We start from the raw sequence: 26,116 nt of genomic DNA, 5'->3' as shown, positions 1-26,116 counted from the left end.
ATGCTATTACAGGGAAAAAATCCCAATCAAAAGAGAGGAAAAGAGAAAAGAGAAAAAACTAAAGGCATGATCAGACTTTGACTGCATTTCTAAAAATCACCCTTCAGTCTCACTGTCAAAAATAGTCCTCAGAAGCAGCAGAATACAGAAATAAGAGTAGGAGGAAGTGGGAAATCCTGAAAAATCCTAATGATGAAGAATCTAAAAATAACAAATATAAGTACTCACATTATTTGGTACAACAAAGGATGGAAATTTAGAGTAATTCTTGATATTGAACTTTCTGACTCAAATTATGAATTTCAGATTGGAAGTGAAACTGAACATGAATACTTAAATATGAGTGAGCTTCACTATTTTGAAAGTTCAAATCTTATGACTGCAAGACTAGAAATGGGAACATAACGCACGACAAAGCAGGTTTTTTTCCTTTGTTATTGTGCATGAAATTTACTTTCATTCTTTTAAGGTCTTTAGATACAAATAACAAGGAAAAGTTAGGTGAAGAAAAGTTATTTTTGATCTTTTGCATGTAGTACATCTGTATTTTTTCATGGAAATAACTTCTTATGATTCCTAAAATGGGAAAAGAACAAACTCTATTATTTAAAATGAAAATGCATAACTCCTTCCAAACATCCTTAATACTGTCTAGGCTTCCTATACCCTAATTAATAAGTTGCAAGATGCTATAATATTTTTATTGTTTTTTTCATCTGGAATGACCATATGTCATGTGGACACGTCATATTGGATGCATACAAAATTCACAGTGACAAAAGTATAATATTCAAATGAAGAATATTTGTAAAGCAGCATAGAATTGTTCACATTTATATTAATTTATACATTAGTTGCTGTGATAAGTGAATTGCAACACCAAGCTAGAAAATAAAACTGTTAAACTGCCTGTTGCTATTACTGATGATTCCACCTTAAATTTTTTCCATCTGAAGGTGCATTACAAAATAGTTATAGTCTATTACTTTAGACAGGAAACACAGATGTAAATAAACTGAGATAATATTTTTCAAATGTATTTTAAGTCTCCTTTACTTTGAAAATTATATTGACTCAAAATTTACCCATAACTTCACTATGAAAAGATCCTGCAATTACTGGATAAGAACTCTTACAAATCTACGAAATTCAAAAGCAAGTTTATTTATTTGTTTTTTTAATTATGACTAAAAAATCCCATTTAAGAATGTTTAAAGACTACTGTGCTCTGAGTGTCGTTCTTGCCAGAGTTATGATTTAGATCTTCTAGTGGCTTTGACCCTTCATTAAGTTAATTTTCAAATTATGCATTACATGTCTCCAATTTTAAATGGCTTTTGATGAAGTATTAACTGTAAAGTCCTTGTAGTAGATGTACACTGAACTCACTGAGTTTCCATTGTCTACAGCCAGAAATCTGTAGTCAGTGAACTCTCAAAGTAGGGACTACACGCATTTTTCAAAAGACATTTTCCCGCACGGTTTTCTCTGGTAGCATATCTGGCATATATCATGTCCAGAGGGGATAAGTCACTGTCTCCTCCAAACATGCAGAGATTTCCTTCAATGCCTGACTGCAAAGAAAACACTGAACAGCAAGTTTTTCCGTGCTGCTATTGTTTGTGTTGTAGCTAAGTGGCATGAGCTCCTCTAAGGTATCCAAGTACCCAGACAGCACAGCATACACTTATGTCAGCCTAAGACCTCTTTGAAGTAAAAAAGAGAATACCCCTTTAACCAAAGTTGTTTCTGAGTCAATTTCATTATATTAACCTGATTTTGTGGGAAGAAACTTTTTTTTTTTTTTATTTCAGTTTGAATCAAGTTTTTTCGATTGTCATCTTGATTTCTTTGTAGCTTAGCCAGACACCATGGTTTCACCAAAACAGTCCTAATTTCAGGCTGTTTCTCAGCTATCTGCTAGGATGTGTAACCCAGACCAGTAAGTGCTCTGGTATGCTCATACACAAGCACTTTGAGCTCAGCCTTCTGGAGGCAAAAATGATAAATCCCTGCTATAACTTTGTAGGAGCTGGACAGCAACATGGCTGGACAGGAAGGAGCTGTTGGCACCCATGGTTAGACCCCAATGAGTCTGGCAAGTCTGCTTGTCATGCTGCAAGGAGAAAGCACTGAACCTACAGAACTGTCCAGATTTGGGCTTGGCTGTCCATATTTCCTTGAAATATAGTCTCTTTAGCAGTTATACGCTTCATCTTTTGGAAATAACCTTTCCTGTTAGAAAAAGCAATATTTGAAATGCATCAATATTTTGTCTATAAACACAACCTTCCCTTTTTCTCTGTAATGTAAAGTATATCCCACGAGTTATGTTTCCACATTAAAGAGGCCCATACCATCATTAGAATCCTCACACTGGTGAGAAATCCTAGACATTTTTGATGTGAGGAGGAAGTTGTTATGAGCAGTGCTGAATTCTTGGTTTTCTATTGCCCCAAACAGCCCTGAAGCACTGCAAAAGTGACTTTACAGCTGTGTACATTTGACCTTCACTGGGTAAGAAGAATTTTGGAATTACTTATTTGCTTGGTAATAGCTCTGGGAATCTCCTATTGTTTGTTCATCCCCCAAGACTTTAACACAACTGTGTGTTCAGATTTGGTCAGTAGGCGTGAAAATTCCTCACAGGGCGTTTTACTGGCTCAGTGAGAACACACAGAATAGAGGCTGCCTTTGAGCACCCCGAGCCATTCGCCAGGACTGACAGCTTGGCAATTCCAGTGTTGCTCTCCTTCTGCTGCAGCCTGACAAGACAGGGGATGAAACTCTGCTTAGTGCACAGCCTCACAGAGAAAAAAAATACTTGTGCCTTTGTGAGGAGTAAGAGAACTGTTTCCTAGTTAACAGAACTTTTGTCGGTCAAATGCCATATTGTGATTGCATGCAGTGTGCTGGCACACGTTTGTGGCTTGCTCTTATAAGATTTTCAAGGAAAGAGTATTCTTCTTAAACACTCAACAAATCCAAAAGACACTTTAAAATATTAGACTGGGTTTGATTAGGCACATTGGCTTGCCCTGATACTGTACAGTATGCATTGTGTGAAGCACCCTGCATACCTACAGGGTATACAATCCCCATAGTGTTTTTCATAGCATTTTCTTCTGGTGCTGCTATTCATAAACACAGAAAAGTCTCTTCACTACAGAGCTAAACCTTTTAAACTTCAGCCTAAAAGTTTTACCTGAATGCAGATTAATATAAATAATTGTGCAATTTCCCCCCCTTTATAGAAAAATAATTGTGAAATCCCAGCCTCTCTAAAGATAAAGTGAGTACAGCCTTGGATGTCACTACAATAAATTTATAAACTTAATTGAAGAACATTTCAAGAATATGTATTTATTTAAAGAATAGAAACAGCGGCATTATTAAGGATAGGAAAATGAAATGAAATTAAAGAAACTGTTTTCTGGTTTTAATTAAGCCTAGAAATTCAGAATGGTTTCATTCACAGAGAATCAAAAAGAATGCAAATCATAGCTCTGGTTACTCATATTACTTAAAATATCTTAATGTAATGATTTTTAGAAAAAAACTGCTTATTCAGTGAAACTGTACTTTGTTTAATTACACTGCATATTTGCAACCAATAAAAAGTGAATTATACTATTGATAATAAATCATGGCATGTTAATTATTTAGTTCCCATAAATAGCTTATTTTAATGAAATGCTGTGGAGAAAATATCTAAGAATACCTCAGAACAGGTAGGGAGAAGAGATGAAAGAAGCTGGTAGGCCTGGATGGTGAAAAAACAACAATCAATCAATGAAAGTATCAGATTTGGATGAAAATTAAACTAACTCTCTGACTGGAACTTCAGTAATACAGCGTAGAGCTTTCAGTGCAAATAAATTCCATTTTTATCACTTTGGGATGGATAGTGTAGTTTACAGGCAATTTGGAAAAGTCTTGTTAAAATGTAACATAGAATTTATATATATATATTACAGTTTTACTGTGGAGATAATGTGGGATAGCATAAACTGATAGAGACAGAGAAGAATATAAAAGGAATAATCAATGTCTTTGCATTAACATTTTCTTGATTCTTTGCCCATTTACTCCAACATTCCATTTAGAGTTCTACATTTGCCATTTCTCTAACCCTTTCCTCTCCGTTTTAAATAAACAGGACTGGACAGTCAGAAATAATAAACAGAATCAAAGTCAATTAACAATCTATTGCAGTCCACTGTCATTTAATATGAAATATGAAATATGAATATGGATTGTGGAATATGGAATATGAATATGAAATATGAGGTAATTTAACACCTTACAATAGTCACTTGAATTTTAAAGACAGATAATTAATGTAATTGCTGTTAATTTTTAATTTAGCATTATTTTTTAATATAGTGAGGAAAAACCTACATAGGTGGTATATTGCCATAATCATTTTCAGCAACCCTTTCTGCCACCCAGCTCAGTACAAGTAAGGAATGGCAAAGGGCAAAGCAGTGATATCAACACTGTATTCTGCAAAATTATTGTCTACCACCTCAAACACAAAATATCCAGCTTGCAAGCAGAATTTTACTTTTTGACATCCATTTTCATATATCTTCCATGCAAAGTGAAAACAAATCAAAGTCCAATATATTATAAAAAAGGTCCAGAATGCAGACCTCTCACTGCTCAAAAGACTGTTAATGCATTTGCTTTGTTGTTAATTGAAATAATAATACTTAGCTGCGAGGTTTTTCAGTTTTATAGCAGAACTGGAAAAGCTCTCACTGACAGGGCAAAAACATAAAAAGAATTCAGGAAAAATAAGATCAGTAGCTGTTAGGTTATGCCAAAATAAATGGCACCTTGAAAACTGTTTTTCGCTGTTTGCAGGTGCATAGATGTTGTCACTGAAAAAGGGAAGAGGAATGAGTACAAATATTTAAGTGCTTTCCTTGAGACAGGAAAAATTTAAAAGCATGAAACTGCAGTATGGAAGTGCTTCAGACTGACAGGTAAATAAAATGTGTTGAAGATTTAAGGGTTAAAGCAAGCATCATCTTTCTGAAAACTAAATTTGCTCTAATTAGAGGTATGCAACACTACAATAATTGCTACTAGAAAAATGCCAGAATAATTCAAATGGGGAAAGGAATCTATTAAATATTTTTCAGGTCTTTAAAATCAAAGTTCTTCAAATTATAAATATGTCAAGACCTCTGAGAAGTTATAGTTTGCAATACCGGTACTCAGTTTCCAAGTAAATACTTCTCAAAATGCCTTTTATGACTAAAGACAGAAGATAGAGAGGAAAAAATAATCCATAAAAGGGAGCAGGGAAAAAGAAGAAAAAAGCTCTATGTCTGCTTTATTGGTGAAAAATCAAGAAAATCAGGTGTGGCCTGATGTACTGCAATAGAGATACATGAGTACAATCTGAATACTCCAATCAGATCCTGAATTAATGAAAATGCAACTTTACACCTGTATACATGCTGCTACTGGGTTTAAATTACTATGTCATTTGAGAGTCCTACCATAATGCCTTAACTTGGTTTTCAGGTGAAAATCTGAAATTTCTACATTTCTCAAGTCTTGCTGCTGAAGAAAGTGTCCCTAAACATGCTGCGATTGCAGTTCTGTGAGCAGGAAAACTGGATTTATGAATTCAGGTGGATTCCCACAGGAAATCTTGGAAGTTTAATACTGACAGAAATCACTCTGCAGTCTTCTACTACCAGGGGCTGTTGCCGCAACCCAGACAGAACAGATAGAGTAAAGGAATAGCATCATTTCCTCAGGAAAACACACTATAAAGCAAGTGATAAGGCTGGAAACTAGGACTATTATCTAAGAGGGAAATGAAAACTAATTTATGTCTTTTAGTATGACACTCTCACTTGCAAAGGTTGAAACATTACCAGTCATGTTCTACCAGAAAGGTGTAAAATTCCCATGTAAAATAGTAACAGTTTTTGAAACCTGTCCTTATTGAGGCAGCAGTGTGGAATAAAACGGGACAATTCAGAACATTAAAAATTATAATTTCATTAAGTATTGACCTGTTGATAATGTTGTTGTTTGTATTCTAAAACCTAATTGGTCACATTTTTGAAGCAGTATGTATATTTAAACTATGGATACTTCAATTACATTTCTACTGTGTAACAGAGTCACTTTTTGGTTTTAAGGTGTAATGAAACATTATAGTTAATTCAGGCAGGTTATACCTAAAAATTAGGTGTGACATTAATAAAATATTTAATTTTGTATTACTGATTTCTCAAAATGAAATCTTTTCACTTTAAGACATTGCTATTTCAAAAGGCATCTTTCAAGAACTGTCCTTGCTGGGTATGAACAGACCATTAGGTAAAACAGCCAAATAAATTAACAAAGTTTGACAATTAATGTAATTACAATTTCTTGTACAGTGTTTGCTGTCACATTAATTTAAAGTAATAAATATTAAGAACACACCAAGGAAGCTGTAATATTTTCATCTACATGGACTATGTTAACTAAAACAGTAATGTGAACCACTTTAGGAGATTTCTTTAACAGTTTTCCTTGATTTTCATTATTTCCATTCCCATTTCCCTTTCACTTCCCTTCTTTCCATTTCCCCTCTAGTTTATTAAAATGATGGGGGTTTAGATGCAGTGGTTCCAAAAGCATGTAAAAAATGCATGACAAGGAGATAATGCAATCAAGTGTGTTCTGCAAAGCACTCACAACAAAAGTACACCTGTGTAAACTGTATATTTGTGGAGATAATCAGCTACTCCAGAGCTGTGCTGAAAGTCTATTAAACCACACCTTCTTGTACCCTTCATGAGATTTCAGATCCCAGAAAACAAAAATTATTTTCTTCAAGAACTTGATTTTATACAAGCATTTGCCAATTGTACTTATTCTTACCTGTAGCAGAGCTGCAAACAAATAGACTGCTATAAAGATGGGGGTTAAGGAAGTATGTCCGCTTTTCATTAAGTGGATAGTGTACAAGAAAATCAGGTGTCCAGGAATCACCAAGAGAAGTAGAACTTGGGCTGATTTGTTATTTACGCCTACAATTAAAAAAAAAAAAGAAAAAGAAAAATCCAAAATTTGGTTAAGCTCTTCAATTCCTATATTAGATTTTTATTCATTTCAATATAAAAAGTCCCATTTTTGGAATTCCACAGCATTGCTTACTGTGGAACAGCAGGCATTGGTTTCCACTAGAAGACTCATTGAGGAATTTCACTGTCTTCCAGAAAAGGTAAGCAGAGCCCTTCTGGAAAAGGGTGCAAATTGCCTTCATTCTGTGCTCATGTAATACCATCTACATTTTTTGACTTCCTAAAGTCTTACTAGTAAAGAGGATCTTTTGGACTCCATATTCAAGACATCCTCAAAAATACCTTATATTTCTAAAAAGTAATCCCACATTTACCATTTTCACATCTGTTTCAATTCATTTAATAGATATGGAAGTGTAATACATGGTGGTGACACATCACATTTCACCACAGTTACTACATAACTAGGAAAATGGGAAATATAGGGGAGGAATAAGCTGTGAAGAAATAATATAGAGAGAAAATGGCAAACTGGAAATGGAAAGCAGAGATTCAGCTTAGTAATTATGTCTGATACAATGTTTGGCCCTAACAGGAAATTGGTTTGAAGTTCTGAAGGCGGACAAGAGTTGGGAGCAGGTAGAGAAGCTAAGGAAAGTTGAAGGCTGAAACCTTTCTGTGTGGTTATCCCAGTGTCCTGCCTCACCAGGCCTTTCCAGGGCTTCACCCTTCTCTATGCTCCTCTCTGCTAATCCACCCCTCAAGGAGTTTCTTGTGATTCTCATAGGCAAAAACAGCTGCAGGCAAAGGAAACTGCCAAGCCTCACCCAGCCTTTGAATTGCACACAGGAAGTTCAGTTCATTGCCATTTCTCAGTGGTGGTACAGTTTGGCACACAGGGGTAAAGATATGTGAGACAAGATTTTTAACTAAGACATACCTGTACCACAATATGTTCTGCATGGGTAATAGTAACCCTTGGCCTCCTCTGGCAGCTCTCCAGGAATGCTATGTAAATGGAGGTAGGTAGAGATTCTGCTAGCTTGAATAGCTACTAGATTGCCACCAATACCTGAAATGCAAAAGGAAACAAATGAAAAATGTTCAATTTTTTTTCCTCTAGCAGGCAATATTTTTGCACATTTACCAACTTCCTCTATGTTTATCACCTTGCAAACAAAAGCCAAAATGAAAAATATCTTTAGAATGTATATTACTTGTAGACAGGCTGCAAATCATTAAAATCAGTCCAAAAATGTGGGCTACAGTTTAATGTATCACTGGATATTTGGAGATCAACTTTGAATCATGGCAAGTGCAAAAAGTTTTTATCACTGCCTCTTCTTTGGAAATCCCTCTTGGATCACCAGGAGTATGACATAGTTGTGCCACTGCTGGATTACCTCCCCAGGAGAGTATTTCTGGCCAGGGTAAGTAATGAAAGCTCACTACCACAAACATAAACGCAGATTTCACACAAAGAACCACAGGGCCAAAGAAGGCTTCAAGAGTTAATATATTCATTCCCCTCTGACACAAAGCATGAGTAACTATAGCCTTCTGCCACTCATAACTCAGGCTGAAAGGGCAAGATGAGTGTCTGAACAGCTGACTGTTAAAAGAATGGTAGTGATAGAGATTCTAGTTTCTTTCTGAAAAGGGGCAACGAGTACAAGTTGTACTGACAGAGCATTCATCTCAATATAAGAAAGACATTTGTTAGAGTGAGAAAAATCATTCAGTGGAACAACCACCCCAGGGATGTGGTGGAGTCCACTTCATTGGAGGTTTTCGAGATGTGACCAGAGCAGGTGCTAGAAAATCTCATTCAGGCTGCCTTTCTCACATAAGGTTGAGCCAGATGACATTTCAAGGTTCCTTCCACTCCAGGCTGTTCCACGTTCTATGAATTTTTACTTCAACGAACACAAAAATAAAACAACTTGTTATATCCACACGGCAGAATGCAGTAACATGAAACCCTCCTATTACTATACTCGAGCTGTCTACTTGCATATCAAGCACATACTTTTTCCTCCTTCCCCCCCCCCCCTTCAGATGCTTTACTTAACAATGGGTTGGTCTGAGATGATTACTTACTGAAGAAGTAATGCAGATCTTGTCCCCACATCAGAAGGAGAAAGGCCTTGTTTATTGTAGTTGAATTAATTTGTTTATCTGATGCTTAGGGCTTTGTCTGGTTGCAGAACAAGTATTTGTGGTGACCAGAAGACACTGTTTGCCAAATTCTTTTGGTGACTGTGGAGTGATTAGCACAGAGATCTAATACTGAGATCTGAAAGATGTCCTGCCTCACTGCTACTTAAAGACAATAAATGGCTGAAGCTAACAAGAAAGGACTTTTAAACAAAAACGTCAGATACAAATCAGGAAATGCATGTTCCCAGTCAGGAGAAACAGGGATAAAAGATGAACTACCAAAAGGCTGAGTGAGAGTTTGCAAAGAAAATTAAAATAGCAGTAGATCTTTCTTCAGATGAACTGAAAGGTAAAGTACCAGAGTAAGGGGTTTATCTAAACTAGGAGAGGTTTAAAATTATTAAAACCAATCTAAATAGGACTCAAAGTCTGTCCTTCCATTGAGAATAATAAATTAGAGATTTCTAACTAAGGAGAATAAGGTACAGAAAGAGAGGCAGAAGTAAAATTAAGGATCAATGTACTACATTTGGATGGGGATCAGGTAATTTCAATGACTGAATTATGAAAAAGCTGTTATGAAAAAACTCTTCTTAAAAGAGCTACAGTGCCATATGACTGGAAAATATGAAAGAGTTTCTGCTAAAACTGAGGACATAAAGGCAATTGGGTAATTACAATCAGGCTAACAACTGCAATAACTGATTTATTCACAACAACATTAAGAGAAAAAAATTAGTAAAGTATTCTGCCTAAAACTATCTGCTTCTCTTATAGCACTACAAAGAGAAATAAAAGACAGAAGTACATAGGGCTGGTTTGAGTTTTTTAGCAATGCAACTACACACCACTTTGGCACAACTCTCTAGATTTTAAATATTTCCTAGGATTTACGTAGTTTCCTTTTGTGACTGGTAATTATTTGCTTCAACAAATTCAGACACAGAGATATCACAGGTGATCTAGACTTTTTTTCCCTAGTTAATAATACAGGAAACTGAATGAGATTAAAGAACTAAGGAAGATAGAAATAAATCCACTTGAAATGGTGATTTAAAAAATATGTCTGGACAACAGACATTGACAAGTCTATGAAAGAAGGTGTAAGATTGGTTGTCAATCCTTTGATGGATAGCTATTAACGAAAAACCTTTTCACTTTTATAACCATCATTTAGAGAAAGTATTCCCCAAGCCCTATTGCTCATGTATATAGCAAGAAATTACTGACAAGTATCAAAAATTATTCTAAAACAAACTGGCCAGCCATGGAATACAGGTAAAGGAGGTGATAGCTGCTCTGCAAAGGAAGCCGACAAGCTAACCAGAACAGCCAGTGTGGAGTGTGATTTCAAGAGGTGTAACTAATTACAGCTGAGTTGAACAATCTATTTTGGCTAAATGAAAATGAAATCTTTGTATGTTTAGCAAAATTGTTTTAAATTTTATTTGTCTGAGCCTCAATAACCTAATACTAGTGATATAGTTTGAACTCACAGAAGATAGCCAGGTATAGTGAAGTGCAAATGCTTATAGAATCCAAACATCCTACTCAGTCTCAGCCAGCCAACAATGTAGGGTGGTGACAGCAGCAGTGACACTGTATTTTAGTTCTGCCCATTCACTATCAATTCTTCAAACTGTTTTTGAACTTTTGGGCCTATTTCAACCACATCTGACAGAAGGACAGACATGCTAACTACTTCCAGGCATGGTTAAACAATCTACTAAAAACAAAATAGCATACTAAAACCAAAACTAGATGAATAAAAGAAAATATCCAAAGCCATGTTCTCAGTGAGACAAAGACAGTAATATGAGTTATATAGTTCATGGAATAAGCATAAGCAGGCCAGCTGGCCAGTTAGCACTCAGCTTGGAGAGAGGCATGATGCCTCTTGCTCAGCCAACAGCTCAGTGAGCCAGAAGAGGAATGGCAATGTTGTGGAAAGCAGAGGGAAAATGGAGAGGATGTTGTGACCCGGGGGTATAGCAGGAACAATAGGGAGCACTGCAAGTTGAAAAGACTGTCTAAAAACTGCAGGATACAAATGAGAACAGAGTCAGGTCTCACTATTCTGCTGGTCACCAAATGACTTGTATAAGGCTGAATGAGTCACTTCCTAAGTACAGAGATACTCTGTTTGGTAACAGCAGCTACTGTGCATGTGCAATATCCATCTCAGCTACACCAGATTAATCTGATCCCTGTAAGAAACAGAAAACAGATAAAACTGCGTAGGTTGGCAAGGTGTCGATACGCAAAACTGATAACTTCTCAGCATCTTCTAAATGTGTAAGATAGTCACATGCTCAGTAGCTGCTCATATTATTAAAAGCTCTGTGGATGTATATGAGGACTGTTTACATGAACATTTGATTAATCCAGAAATTTTTCTCCTGGAAAACACTATTGCAGCCATTGTAGCAAATACTAAATTTGTGAAGACTTACTTCTTCAGTTTCCTTTCATTTTTGCAAGAACTACAACATAGGGGAAAACAATTTATTTCAAAAGTAAAATCCAGCAATTTTTACTTCATTCCTCTCAGAACAGCAAATGGGTTTTACTTCAATACGAGAGTGCTGCTTCGTCAATAACCAAAGACATGTTGTCTGCTAAAGTGCAAAGGATGTCACACTGACTTAAAACTTTAAAAGAAAATTTAAAACCTCATCATTTTATCAAGGCAGTTAAGGGCTAAGCAAGAATATTTCTTGTAAAAATTGTTATCACAGGTCTTTTGTCTAACAAGCACAAGAAACCATATTGAAAGTAGATCCAAAACCATACCATGTATTTGCAAACAGGCCTATGGGCACGATTCTATCAATCATCATCTGGTAAAGGAAATTTTTCTAACAACAGAACTAACCATGCTATTCAGAAAACCACATTAAAGCACTTTACATCAATGACTCTTAATACTTCAAAGCAAATCTGTGTCTCAACTCAGTGCAGGCAAAAAACCGGGAAGTTAAGGGAAGCTAGATCAGGATGATCTCAGTCTCAGATCATCCTCTACTCTGGGTAATGCACTGGGCTGGTTTTTCCCTCGGATCTTACACTGCACATTTTGATAAATAGAGTAAGGTTTTTCAGGGAATACTGGGAGGAGGATTAGTTGATAAACCAGAGGGTTGTGCTGCCATTCAGAGGGAACTGGATAGGCTGGAGAGCTGGGTCAAGAGAAATCTCCTGAAATTCAACAAAAGGAAGTGCAAAGTCTTCCATCTGAGTAGGAATAATCCCATGCACCATGTTATTATTAACCAGTAAAAAATTTAAATACTTGTTTAGTACAAGGGGACAACTGTACAACAGTCAACATAAAATGTTCAGAGCCGTATTCAACTACCTATATATGTGAACCCTATCGGTTCCCATCTCATTCTTCTTTTTTGGTTCATTTCCTTAAATACATAAAATTGAAAAATTGTTCCTGTAGAAAACTGCCTCAAATTAAAGTACTGCAAGCACCAGATAAAGTGAACATACTCAGCTTTAATGACCATTGCTATGACTGTTCAGGAAAATGTAAATAGTTGCATGATGAGGTAAACAAAAAATTGTGTAAAAACAGGCAAAGCAGATTAAAGACTTTTAGAAACCCAGTTCTATGGAGAGGGATTAATCAGCCACAGAATAATGTGTTGTTCCCAAGCAGCTATAATACAGGTTGTGTAATGGGCCTAAAATCAATTAATATCTACATAAGGGGAGAATTAGGCCAACATAATTCCCAAATTGATCTCTCTTGTAAATCTATCTAAGAGAGGGAAGGCTAGAAGAGTCTCACTTTTGCACACTCATGACCACAATCCGTAGTTCAAAATAGTCAGTTTTGCCAAACAGGCATTTTTGAAGTTCAGCATCCGCATCACAAAAATTAAATTAAAAGGATGAAAAAGAATCTCAGTTGCAATGGTGACCGAAAACTCTAAATTATGGAATAATCATCTTATCTTTCTGAAAATGCAAGATGAATTTTTGCCCTGACCTCTCTACCATTAACTTTAAAAAGTCCTGTTTTATTCAAGCGAAATACTTAGATTAAAAACCTAACTAGCTACCTCTTTATATGGGTTTTTTTTCATTCATCTTCCATTTTACGTTGAAGCATTTATTTTAATACTTTCAAATGTTTGGGGAAAAACAGATGGAAAATATTAGCTTTCCCTATATGGATTTTTTTAAGAGAAAGCTTTATTATATAGGCAACTATTACATTCCATGTTTGATTTGACTCATAAATAATTTCTTTCATATGACTAATAAAAATGTCAAAAATGAAAATGCTCTGGATATAATTGTGTTGTTTTCACAACACAAGGATTACTGAAATCTTCTAAAACATTTACAAATAAGACTTAACAGAAAGATCACACACTGAAAGTATATATGCAGATTTACATGTACAAGTTAGCAACTAAAAGGCAGTAAATCTATCACCCAATAATGCATCAGAAGAAAATAATAAAAATCAAAGCCCTTCTCTTTATTCATGCCAAAATAAAGACTGAATTATACAGTTCTCATACAGTAGAGGTGCCTTCTGAGACTAACACGTTCTTTCCAACTTAGGATGGAGAAAAATTAATTCGCTACCCAGCCAATTTGCTCTACTCCCATCCAGGTACACTAATGCTTTCCCTTGTGATTTACAGAGGCAAATTTCAGATGCTCACCTCTCTGAGACAATGGTTATATTCTAATCAAAGTACCACTCAGTTGTGAGAGAAATCAAAGTACAATTATACTAAAAGAAATATAAATAAATAGCTATTAAAAGCTGGGTTTTTTGAGGAGGAAGAATGGTTTCTTGGTTTGTTTTTTTTTCCATATTCTCCAAAACAATTTACAGTAAAAGGTCTCTGAAAAACCTGAAGGTCTGTCATTCAATTTACTCTACTAACAGATAAAAAAGGGATATTTTTGGGAATGTATTGTATAAGCTTAATTTTCATCTCCCAGACAACTGGCATTTTCTAAGTTTTGTATTAAATTTTCCCATATGTGTTTCTCATATTCCTTGATAGCTATGTATTCCCTTCAGATAGCAAATACTTTTAATGTATGGACAGCCAAAGAGTAAGAAATATTAGAACAGGTAGGTTTGTGTTACCTTTAAAGAGTACTGCTTCAAACCACTTGCAAAGGAAAGTTTTTTGATATGAAGTATTTCCAAATTTCAGGTGTTTTAAGAATTAATTTGCAGAACTGTCATTCTTTAAGGTGCATAAAAATGGGATAAAGTCTACGGACACATTGGTTATTACCCAGTAACTTCTGAAATGCAAATACTTAGAAGATCTCACAATATTTTGTGTAAACACACAAGAAAAATGGAGAGGAAAGTGGCTTTATCTGGTAACTGCACCTTAGCTCATTTCTGCTGCATATTCAGAAGCATGTAATATTATCTCTTTTTTTCTGCACAAAAGGAGCTCAGTTACTTGCAAATTGCAAATCCTGAGCCAAATTCAACATGCTGTGATGCCATAAGAGGATTTGCAAATTTTAATTCATGAGAAAACACAACTCAAAATCAACTCTAGACCAAAGCATAGCCACACTTGGGCTTAGTTATTTTATTCAGAACTTCAGTAAATCAAAGAGACATCTAAATATCAAGTAGTCTGCAAGTTGCCTGAAACAACAAAATCATTTGTTTATTTTCAAAAAGCAGAGATGCAATTTAACCCAGCCAACCATGTGTTTAACCCAGCAATTTAACCCAGCAAACATGTGTTTAACAGTGGGAAAATAGAAAAAACAGTTGTGAAATATGCCTGGCCACCAGCTGTAAAGCTGACTATAAATGCCTTTCTGCTTAAAAACTATTTTAATATTTTGGGCAAATATTTGTAGTTATTGTTAATAGGGGTGGGAAACTTTGAGGTTGCTCAAATTCCGAACCAGTATTTCTTCAATATTTTAAAATATTTATAGCTCCACAGTGTGAGACATGATTAAAGTCACTCGTCTCACATCTAAGAATAAGCAAACTATCTAGGCAGGACTTGAATGAAACTTAATTAATGGTGCACAGGAAACCTAACTAACACTAACACCTGACTATTTTGCAGTCAATACTGTTCAGGTGTTCAAGATACAGCAAATGGCCCTGAAAAAACAGTGACAGCTTGAAATTATGGACAAATTTACAATGTCCTCATATTTTGGATGGACAAATTCCCAATAGAAAAGAATATTTCTTTCAGGTTTCCCTGATGTTTTTTTTTTTTTTTCCCCCAGGTTTTCTGTGTCCTAGGAGCAACAAATTTTAAGGTAAAAGAAAATAGAAGGGGGGAAACCCTCAGTTTCTTTCGTTACTTAGGCTTACAATGAGAATTCCAAGGCCAAGAAAGGTAGAGAAAACTTTCTGCAACAGTAGTATTTTAAAAGCCATCTGTCAAGTGACCTAACACACCTTTCATGTCAGTTAATGAGTGTCAACAGATGTGCTTTTTTAACTGAAGAACTTCCGTACCCCCAGTTTACTACACTATACTGACCAGCAATATCAAAAGGTGTCAGTAGAATTATGAAACCCAGAAGAGGCTAATCTAACAGCAACCCAAAAAATTACCTACCTACAGTTTCCTTTTCCAGGAGGTGTACCATCAACCCCTGCATCCTCTACACAGAACATATTTTCTCTGTATTTTCCAACAGAAATGCCTCTACTTTCAGAATTCTGAGTCAAGCATGCCTCTTGCTATCCCAGCCTCCTGGAAAGACTCTTTCCCTCCCTGCCTGCTCAAGCAGCCTCAGCTTTCCCTCTCTTACACCTGCCTAACTCTTCAAAGACGTTTTTACCTGTCAGCTAAACCTCCAGGGCTCTAGCTTTTGGCTAATTATTTTCTCCTAAAGACAGTTCAAAAGAATGTATGGGCATTGCCTTAATACTGGTTTGGGTACACCTGCCTAAAAAGAAAAAAGAACAGTCCTCTTCTCTTAGGAAGCAAATCCAGGAGGTTAACAAAAAAAAGGACTACTATAAGAGAAGTTACAGGCGTAAAGTAGAAAAAAAGCTGAAGATCAACATGTCTGCCTTGCCTTTTAGATATCTGGAAATCAAAATGGAAACACACAAAAGTTAGATGCAAGTATTTCCAATTTTGAATTAATAGAAAGGCAAGGAACAGATAAGGAAACATAATGGCTGTAGTGTAATATTTAATTTACAGTTAGCAAGGAACTCAAGTTGCAACATGGAAATGTTTCACATAAAAAGTAAGAAGAAAGGAAATAGAGGGCCTTAATGTGAAAGAAGAGCAAGCAACATGCTCTGCTGAAGATTTAAATAGTCAGTTTCTTTTGTCTACTGCCTTCATAAAAATGGTGATACCTGATAACAAGCAAATAAATACTAGAGCCTGGGAGTTAAGTTTACTGCATCTAGAGAGCTAAATGAACAATCCATTAAGTATTAGTGTTGCAAACTGATTATTTTGGAGGTTAGAGAATACCTGAGGGCTGTAGTAGAGAAAACAGAAAATGTATCTTTAAAGTGGGTCAAAAAGGCTGATGCAGAGAATCTGTATATCAGTGAAATTTATATTCCTGCACAAGAATTAGAGCGAATTATTAAAAAGACAATTTACAAGCATCCAGAAGACATGAAATCTGTAAAACAAGGGCTAACATGAATTTGCCAATAATATGCTCCTGTCAAAGCCTCTAACTGAACTGATTGTTTAATGTTTGCAGCAACAGATCTACTAACTCTCAACCACAGTAAAGCTTATAAAATGCTTAGGTACTGTCCAGTGTTACATTTCCATTAACAATGTCTGGAAAATTAATTATATCAAGGCAATGTGGTTCAAAACTAAAATCCAGTGACCATATTAACATCTTATTATCAAGGTGAAAAAGTGGCCATAATTAATTTAATTTATAGCTTAGGAAACAGAATAGAACATATTCATATGAAACTTGTAAGGGCCAACTTAAGTTAAAACAGAATCGTCTTGGTAACTAGAGAAATGGTTTTAATAACAATACATAAAAGTGCAAATTAGTGTAAGAAATCAAATGGAAAAATACAAAAAGGGGAAGAACAGCTAGACAGCAATACACTGGGAACAGAGCTGGTGATTATAGTTGTTGCAAACTAAATAGGAATCAACCCTGTGGTACTGTACTAGGAAAGAAAAGCATTTTCAAACTGCACCAGCCTAACAAGATATCAACTATTCTTCTGAAATTTGGCATGTTCTTATCATTAGGAGGTAGAACACTTAACGACGAAATTTTCACAAATTCACTCTTTACACATCTGAAAAGTGCATAACAATCATCAGAAACAGCACACATTTACCCTGAGAAATGTATTTACTTGCCTGCAATATGCTTATTAGTTCTTATATCTACATACATTACAGGTCTATAGTAAATTATAGTTTGAAAATTTGTCCTTGGATGTCCAGAAAAAAACCCCTTTTGAAATAAAAATTTATCTACATCTTCCCAGCCATAACTGCTTCAATATAATATTTGATAATTTAATATTTGAATATATTAAATCAATACACTTTCAGTTTCTTAATGCATACTTGAGGTTTCTACGTCTCACATTCTCTATTATGTTTCAGTGGTTGTAGTGAAAACAGGAAGCACTTTTCAGGTGTTCAAATAAACAGCTGTTGACATCAAAATCAAAACTTGAAATTAATATTTCAGATATTAATTAGCATAGAAAAAATGAACGGTAATAGACATTTCTCAAAACAAGGTATATCAATTGATACATAGTAGCAATTGATCCTGTCAGAGTCTTACCATTAATTACCGGGGTATAAACAACAATTCCAACCAAGTTAGGATCAGATACTGTTGTGTCCAGAATAAGGCCACCAATACTGAAAAGAAGATCATTAAATATAAGATTATTACCTCATTCTGAGCTACAGACTAACATCACTATAGCTATCCACTTATTAAACTTGGCTCCTGTATAACAAAGACCACAGAGTATTAGCCAATTTCTCTACTTTTCAGATTCATAACTTTCATTGGATTAAATAATCTCTTAGATTAGTGCTAAAATTCCAAAGCCTAAACTCTAGAGGCTCTTAATTGTGTCTCTCATGGACAATCAAGTAAGACACACAGAGATACAGGAGGATTATCAAGATGCTTCCATGCAACAAGACAAAGAGACCTACCTGCTTATAATCATGGCAGTTATAACAGGCTCCCATCCTGAGTGGAGGACAGTTCTGGTAGCTGGGTGTTTGGCAGCTATGACAATCCCCATTGGAGTCAGAGCCAAAAAAAAGGCACCAACCAAAGGAGATACATAGTAATATGTGTCTAAAATAATAATAAAGAAAAAAAAACCAACCTCTTTTACTCTCCAAATATTCCTACATGTTTTCCTAATTTAGAATTCTAAAATAAATTATCTATGCCATACAATTGAGAATTATTAATAGTCTTCATTACCATTACACCTGAAGTTTCAACTACTGCACTAAACAATATGGTTAGTATTTGCCATCTGTGATCGTTGTCTCTCATCTTCTCAAGGACAGAACCATCAGCAAAAAGAAGGTATTTTGAAAAGGATTTTTGTATGATGCTTTATGATAAAAAATATAGTAAGGATGTAGAATACAAAACATTATTTTGTAACTGAAGAAAAAATTTTAAAAGAAACTGAATATAATGAAAATGCATTTTGTTTATATCCAAATTCTTAGCATACGTACGCTCCCTTCTTCCCAAAGCAGGTAATACAGTAATCTTTCAAGAAATAGCATATCTAAAAAGATTCAAGCACAATGTGCAAAATTGAGACATTTATATCAGTAGCTCAGTTGTTTCATAGCAAGTCTGAGTTTGAGAATTAACAGGCAATTCTGCTGCCTGCCCCTACCCATGACAATTCCATCCTATTTCACAGGAATACAACTGCAAACACTGGTGAGTACCATCATAAAGCTGCGACTGTAAAGTGAATAGCTGCTTCCATAGAAAGAACACTACTTTTTTCTGATTACTTGGTTTTATAATCCCATCCTCCCAGAAGCTACTGCAGTGATCCAAGACTTCATAATTCAACAGTGAGGTAAATAATGGAAAATTTATCCTAATGGAAAATATATATGTATAAACTGTGCAAATATTCCATTTTTAAATATTTGTTTTATGAGAAATGCGGTCATGTACCTAATGCTAAAACACATTTTGTTAAAACCTTCAAAATTTAGACAAGTCTTACAGCAAAATATATTTTAAATTAACAGGTTGAAATAATTAATATAGATCACACAAACACTACCAAAGAGGAGTAGTTGGTATATAAAAAAATATCCTCACCCATGCGTTATGGCTCATTACAATGGCTGCAAATCCAAGCAATTACTACTTTGATGTTACCTTAGTAGATCTCCTGAAAGAATTGCTGTAGAATTTTTAGAAGTTACTACTCTTCTGCACTGAGTAACAACCTCTGCAGCAGAGCCAGAGGTTGTAATGGCAACTTACATAACATAGTAAGTTATGTTTCCCTGGGCAAACTGAAAGTAGAAAGCTATTAGAGTGAGAACAAGACAGCCCAAGAGAGAAGTAATTTTTTCCTGTCCTTATCTAATTATTCTACAGTGTATTATCTCCCTCTTCCTTTGTGAGGCCTTTTTTTCCTTCTTTCACCTCTTTTTGTGACCTAAGAGGTGGACCATGAGAATACTCAGCTCCAGTCTAACTCTTGGGAACAATGAGGGACTTTTTTTTTTTTATCTATGGCAGACTCTACTGGTAGAACATCTTACTACAAAAATCTAAAAAGATTAACCTTGAGATGCATCTTTAAAGAAAAGGACAGACTTCTTCCTCTTCATATTTAATTCACAGAAGAACCAAATGCATTTTACAATAGCAGAAGACTGGGAAGAGAAAATAAATTCATTCTCTTTTAGGGCTCATTTCACTCCATTTTTGTAAGATTTATAGCAGGCAGCTTACATGGGAAAAGACATCTAGCTCAAATAATGCAGCCTCTAGTGGAAATTAGAGGTAAACTGGAAATGTACTGCTTCAAAACAACTGCTAAGAACCTGAAAACAATAATGTGAATCACACACTTTGTCTTCTCAACCTGGATCAAATATATACGAGAGCTAAATGCATATTCTGTGAAAAAAATTGAAAGCTTTAAAGAAGTTTCCAAATCATTACTGACAAATAATAGGCAACACAGACCCCCACATTTAATTTACTGAGTGTTCCTATTCCAGAGCACTTCTTGTGCTCTGTTGGAGGGAATGTGCCAGGTCCCAGTGACAGTCCTGGGGAGCCCTCTAGCGCTTTCCTCCAGCTATTTAACAAGGATTCACAGCTCTTTTTCGGGAGCTGTTAAGAACTGTTAACTTTTCACTATTTAAATCCCCGTGTTTGATAACTTCGTCACTATTTTTAAAGCACTTAGATGAACCTTTAAAAAATTATATATATGATGGTGGCCAAACAGGGTGTTTCATTTGGCCCTGGCCTGGGTAAAAAATGCTTTCCCCTCTCTTCAGGGTATGCCGTAAAGTATTGTATCAACCCAAAGGCCGTACACCTCTGTTACAGACAAACATAAAGCTTGTACACAAATAATTTGCATCCTTTCTGTCTTGTTGTCTGAAAACAACTCATCCCTTGCAGAAAGCAGCCAGAAACTTATTTTGTTTCAGACCATTTCATTTGTTAAGCTAATAAATCACAGGGGAAAATAGTTAATTCTGAACACAGTTCAGAAGTGAATCCCACCAGTTTCATTACTACCCTATAAACTGAAGATTTCTTTTTGACATTCCCATTGTGCTGCTTATTTTAGCATTGAGAGAGCATGGAAACAATAGAAAGAACATAAGAACATCTGTGCTGGATGAGGCACAGTTCTCAACTAGTCTAATATACTTTGTCAGACTAGGGTCAACAGTTGAATTATTGGGAGAAGGAAAAAATGATAGGTTTAAAGTGATGCTTCTTTCAGAACGCTCTGTCAGCTTCTGCTGTGCTTTGCATCAGGGATTCCATCTCTCCAGTCTCTACATCTGTCTGGTCAATGCTTCTCAAAGGGTTCATCTCTGACTGGTTTATCCAAAGTTTTCTAAAACCATTCTGGTCCTCTTAATAGATCACAACAGTAAGTTTCACATCCCACTCATGCATTGTGTAAAAAAAATTCTTCAACTTTTTTTAACCTGTTGCCTAATCCTTCTCTGAATGCCTCTTGCCTGCCATTTACAACTTGATCTACCTCCCCTTAGCAGAGGGTGCTCCGTACTTTTATTCCTTGTTACTGTTTCATAGTTCAAACACATGCATCTTGGAGACCACCTATTTCCGAGGGCTTCATGGCACGTCCTTTCTTTAGAAAGACTTTCTTTTTTCCAAAACCAGAGAAATACAAAGACATTGAAAAAAATATAAAGAGCAGAATGAGTTGTGTTAGTGCTAACTAGATAATTACATACTTCACCAAAAGAGAAGTATTCCGAGAAGACATTATAGACTGAAAATTAGGAGTAACTCTTGGAAGCATACTGATTCTTACCCCTACATGTGTGGGACCTGCTTTCCAGCTGCAGTGGGAGAGCAAAATGTGAGTGGTCATGACAGTTATTAAAGCAGCAAAAGATCAGTTCAAACTGTACCCACTTCTTTTTTTATTCCTCTGAGATACATTAGAACACCTGTAGCTAGAAATGTAAATTTCTAGAAATGTGTCAAAGGAAGAAAAAAGTCCAAGCTTCTTTATCCATCTTTTTTGGGGGGCTGAGTGTTTTTTGTTTAGCTTGATAGATTAACAGGAATAGCACATTATTGGACTTTTTCTCATCAGAAGAAAAGAAAGAAGAGATGCTAAAAAATATCTTCATCAATTTTCACTGTAAATTTACAAACTTCCTTAAAAGAAGCATTTAAAAGAAGTATTTGAGAAACACAGTTATTAGAATATAATATGAAGGGTTTAAATACAGTTATGAAACAAAAATTATTTAAGTTTTAACAAAAATACCGAAAATATTTTAAAATACTTCTTTTGCATACTGATACATTTAAGTTGACATCATGACAACACTTGGTAAACATGAAAAACCAAACACTGAAAAAAACCTGCAAGTCACACCATGGTAGCTTGAGTCTTATTAGATACTTCTTCTGGCTGATGTTGTCATACAGAAAATCGTTGTAAATATGAAAAGGTTTGGACAATGAGCTGTAAAGACTATATGTAATGATATCAGCATCTCTAGTAAGTGATGGACAACACAATATTTTATCTGTGGTATATCATACTACAATTGCCTACAATTATGTCTTTTAAAAAACAATAAATTTTTAACAGTTTCTATGGAATGAGTTAGTTGCAGCAATGATTTCATTTTGAATAAGGCTCTTAACATTCTTTTCCTACTGTGAGAAAATGTTTTCAATTATTTGATTCTTCATTATTATGGTTTGTATTTCACATGTAGGTTGCCTGTGATATTGTCAAAGTCTTTCAAATATTTCTAGATTGTGCCAAAGTTCAGGTTAGTGACTTTTATTATTTATTTTTAAAAAGGGAAAAAAATCATGGCACTCTAAGATTTATCATTTCATGGTATAAATGTTGACAAAAAAGTAAGTCAGACTAAAAGTTTGCTGAACCTCTCCCTCCCAGCCTTCTCCCTACCCTCCTAATCCAAAAAAGGTTCCTGTGGAGTCATACACACAGTTAAAAGCACACTTACCAAGGCAAGTGTACAGACCCTGACTTATCCAGGCTAATATGGCAAGGGTGATGAGATCTCCAAAACCTGCTGCAATAGGAGTGGCAACATTGTCAGGATTAATACCAGTCTTCTTGGATCCAACAATAACTCCAACCATTATTACTCCTAAATTCAACAAAGAAGACATTGCAGTTATGTCTTGCAACACTGTTGCAATTCCACAGAAAATCCCAAGATTATGACAATTTCAAACTTAATAAATAAGAAGTCAGCCCTTTTTTCTCCCCAGAATTATTGGTCACCCCACCTGATTGACGACTGTATTTTTAAGTCTTAGCCATTTTAAAAAACTGACATATACATTTAAAAAAAAACACAGTAAGCACACACAAAAAACCCCAAGAACCGTCTGTACAATAAACTACTTTGCTTATGACTGGAATTGACTAGAATTAGAAATATTGTAGGCAGCTATTTCCTGAAGAAAAGAATATGAAGTGTATCCTTTTCCAACACTGGTAACTTCACCTGACTGACATTTTAATCAACCTAGGCTGAAAACAACATAAGATTAAATATTTTGACATCTGATATTGCACAAGACTATGGAGTTAGCATCAAACACCTAGAAGCTACATCATAAACTAAACCCAAGACAACATATAAAAAATATTACTTGCTACATACTTGAAAAATTAATTAGAGGTGTTAATTTTTTTGTATTTTTTCCTATAAATATCAGCACTAAATTTTGAAGACGAATCTTCTTGTAAAATGAAAGTGGCTACAAAAAAATAAAATTTGCATTGTTACAGTCAGTCTTTGGCAAAATCTGAGTAGCTTCCCTCTCATCAGATATTGTATATAAGAACTTCAACTGTAAATGCTATCCTTTATGTTATATTATGCATGGTATGCTACATTAGGAGTTCACTTTCAGAGAAACTAAAGAGTTTAAGGAGTTATAAGGAGTTTAAGGAGTTATAAGGAATGGCAGCCTAAGGAGTTATAGACACCAGGAAATTCTCTAAAGATTTAAAGAACTGGCATGATCCTGTAGGGTAACAATATTTCAAAAGCACCTATTTCACATGTAGGAGGACAAAGCTTAGAAAGTAATTTTCTGTACTGTCCCATCACCAGGACAAAAACCAAAGTTTCTCTTCATGTCCAAATCAGACATGAGAAGTGTAAAACATGCACTCATGTTCCACCATTCTCTTGCTGCACTTAATTCTGCACATGATCAAACTCAGTGGCTTTCTAGTCTCTAAAAAACATGTGTGCTCTTAATTCCATGCAGAACTTAAACTATTTTGTACTCTTCACATAAGTAAGCATAGCAAAGCAGTAAAACAAGGAAATTACCCATTTTACTTGACTTACTATTCCTTAGACTACTGACCATGTATTTTCCTTAAGAACATGTCACAAGTAGAGGTACTTTCCTCCTCCCCTTCATGTCCATTAAATACAACCTTTCATGGTTAAATGTTTCCTGACAATTATGAAGAGAATTAAATTCATCATGCCGTATTGCTCCAGACAGACACTGGCACTGTTTGTAGAGCTGGACTTGAACTTGGTCCAAATCCTTCAAATAATGAGCCAAATTGTTCAGCCACAAAGCAGAGCACAAACTAACACACAAACAGCATGGGGAACCTGGTACTTGGAGTTCAGTTAAGCTAACATCCAGGATTACTTGAGTGTAATTATAAACAAGTTTTACCTGCTTAGTATTAAGAATATATTTTGTACATTAATGAATATAGAAGGCAGGGGGAGAAGTTCTGCATCATAGCAGGTGAAGTCCCAAGACCATACTTTTTTGTTTAGATATGCTCAGGAGGTCATGCAAATCAAAAGCTTTTCAAAGACTATGACAGGAGAGGAATGCAACATGCCCACCTATATGGAAATTGCAAAAGTGCATTATCGTCAGCTGGTTTTCAGATGTATTGTACCTTCCTGGATTGAAATTTTAAAGGAATAGCAACATAAGACACATTCTGCATCCACAGAAAAATCAATACCACAAAGTAACACGTGCACCCTCTTTACCTTGCAAAAGAGAAGCTATGAAGGCAGTTGCTACACTGCTAGAACACAAAAGGACTGAATGATCAAAGTGGTATTTGCCCTCTGGAATCCAGCCCAATATTACTGCTGCCACTGCTGCCAGAAAACCAACTACTGTTGCCTGAACCTGGAAAAGAAAGTGAATTCATAAAATAATTGACAGACTTAGGAGGACCACAGAATCATTTTCTGCTAGCCTTTCCTCCTATCCAGATTAACATGCCAGGTATACAGCATTTTACAGACTCCAGAATAGCAAAAGTAAAATCAGGAAGAGAAGCTCAGGACTTAGAAGAAACCAATGCTTAATGAAGCTTCTAAACCACTTAAAGTAGGGAAGTCACAACATAAACATTTCACCTGTGTTTTAGGAATGTTACATTATAACTTATGAATAAGAAATAGCTCTCAAGAAACAGCTGCTTTGGAGAGCATGCACTCTTTTCCTCAAATGACTAAAATATCTAAAATATTTATTATCCAAAGGCTCTATCCCACACTTCCTTTAAACATTGGATCCAATGCAAATAAGGTACTAGAAACATTTGAAAGGTGAAATTTAAAAGGCTTTGCCAAATCTGAATTTTTTATCTAATCACCCTCAGATTCTTTCTCAGGAAAAATTATAAAGGAAATACCCTTGGTACAGTCACAAATAATACTTTAGTTCTTTTTCTAATAAATATAAACTCATATTGTTTTAGAGAAGAGTCAGTGGAGTAGAGCTACTCTCCCATTAAGTATGTTCATCTCCATACTTAATGTGATTTAACTTTTTCACTCACTTACAAGAATAAATCAAATAAACCCATTATATTTACCTGTTTTAAGGCCAGATTGCCAATTATTAGGTTCCATTTCTCAATGGGAGAATCCATTTTTCCAATATTTACCTAGCAAAATCAGAAGAGAAATTCAGACACTTGGGGTTAAAATGGTATTATTTGAAAATACCCAGGAATAATTCAGCTAATAAAATAAAACACTTTGATTAAAAACAAGATATATATTTAAGAATTCAAATATTGCTTTTGATTTTACATCATACTTAGAGTATCCTTTCAAAAGCAGCTAAATTTGATGGAGTTTTACATAGTAACTTATTTACCATTA

General features: G+C 35.2%; 1 protein-coding gene across 3 annotated transcripts in view; it reads right to left on the bottom strand.

Moving 5' to 3' along the window:
* SLC41A2 (solute carrier family 41 member 2) overlaps positions 1-26,116 on the bottom strand; it is an 86,338-nt gene that overhangs the window by 47,441 nt on the left and 12,781 nt on the right. For all 3 annotated transcript variants that reach the window (XM_038155185.1, XM_038155184.1, XM_038155183.1), the window contains exons 4-10: positions 25,825-25,896; positions 24,986-25,130; positions 22,940-23,086; positions 18,377-18,524; positions 17,991-18,070; positions 7,981-8,112; positions 6,898-7,046 (exon numbers count right to left, since the gene is read on the bottom strand). In XM_038155185.1, coding sequence (XP_038011113.1) covers positions 6,898-7,046; positions 7,981-8,112; positions 17,991-18,070; positions 18,377-18,524; positions 22,940-23,086; positions 24,986-25,130; positions 25,825-25,896 — 873 coding nt within the window. The remainder of the gene's footprint in view (positions 1-6,897; positions 7,047-7,980; positions 8,113-17,990; positions 18,071-18,376; positions 18,525-22,939; positions 23,087-24,985; positions 25,131-25,824; positions 25,897-26,116) is intronic.

The sequence above is a fragment of the Motacilla alba genome, chromosome 1A (genome assembly GCF_015832195.1).
Source record: "Motacilla alba alba isolate MOTALB_02 chromosome 1A, Motacilla_alba_V1.0_pri, whole genome shotgun sequence".
NCBI lineage: Eukaryota > Metazoa > Chordata > Aves > Passeriformes > Motacillidae > Motacilla > Motacilla alba.
This window is presented reverse-complemented; position numbering and strand designations above follow the sequence as displayed.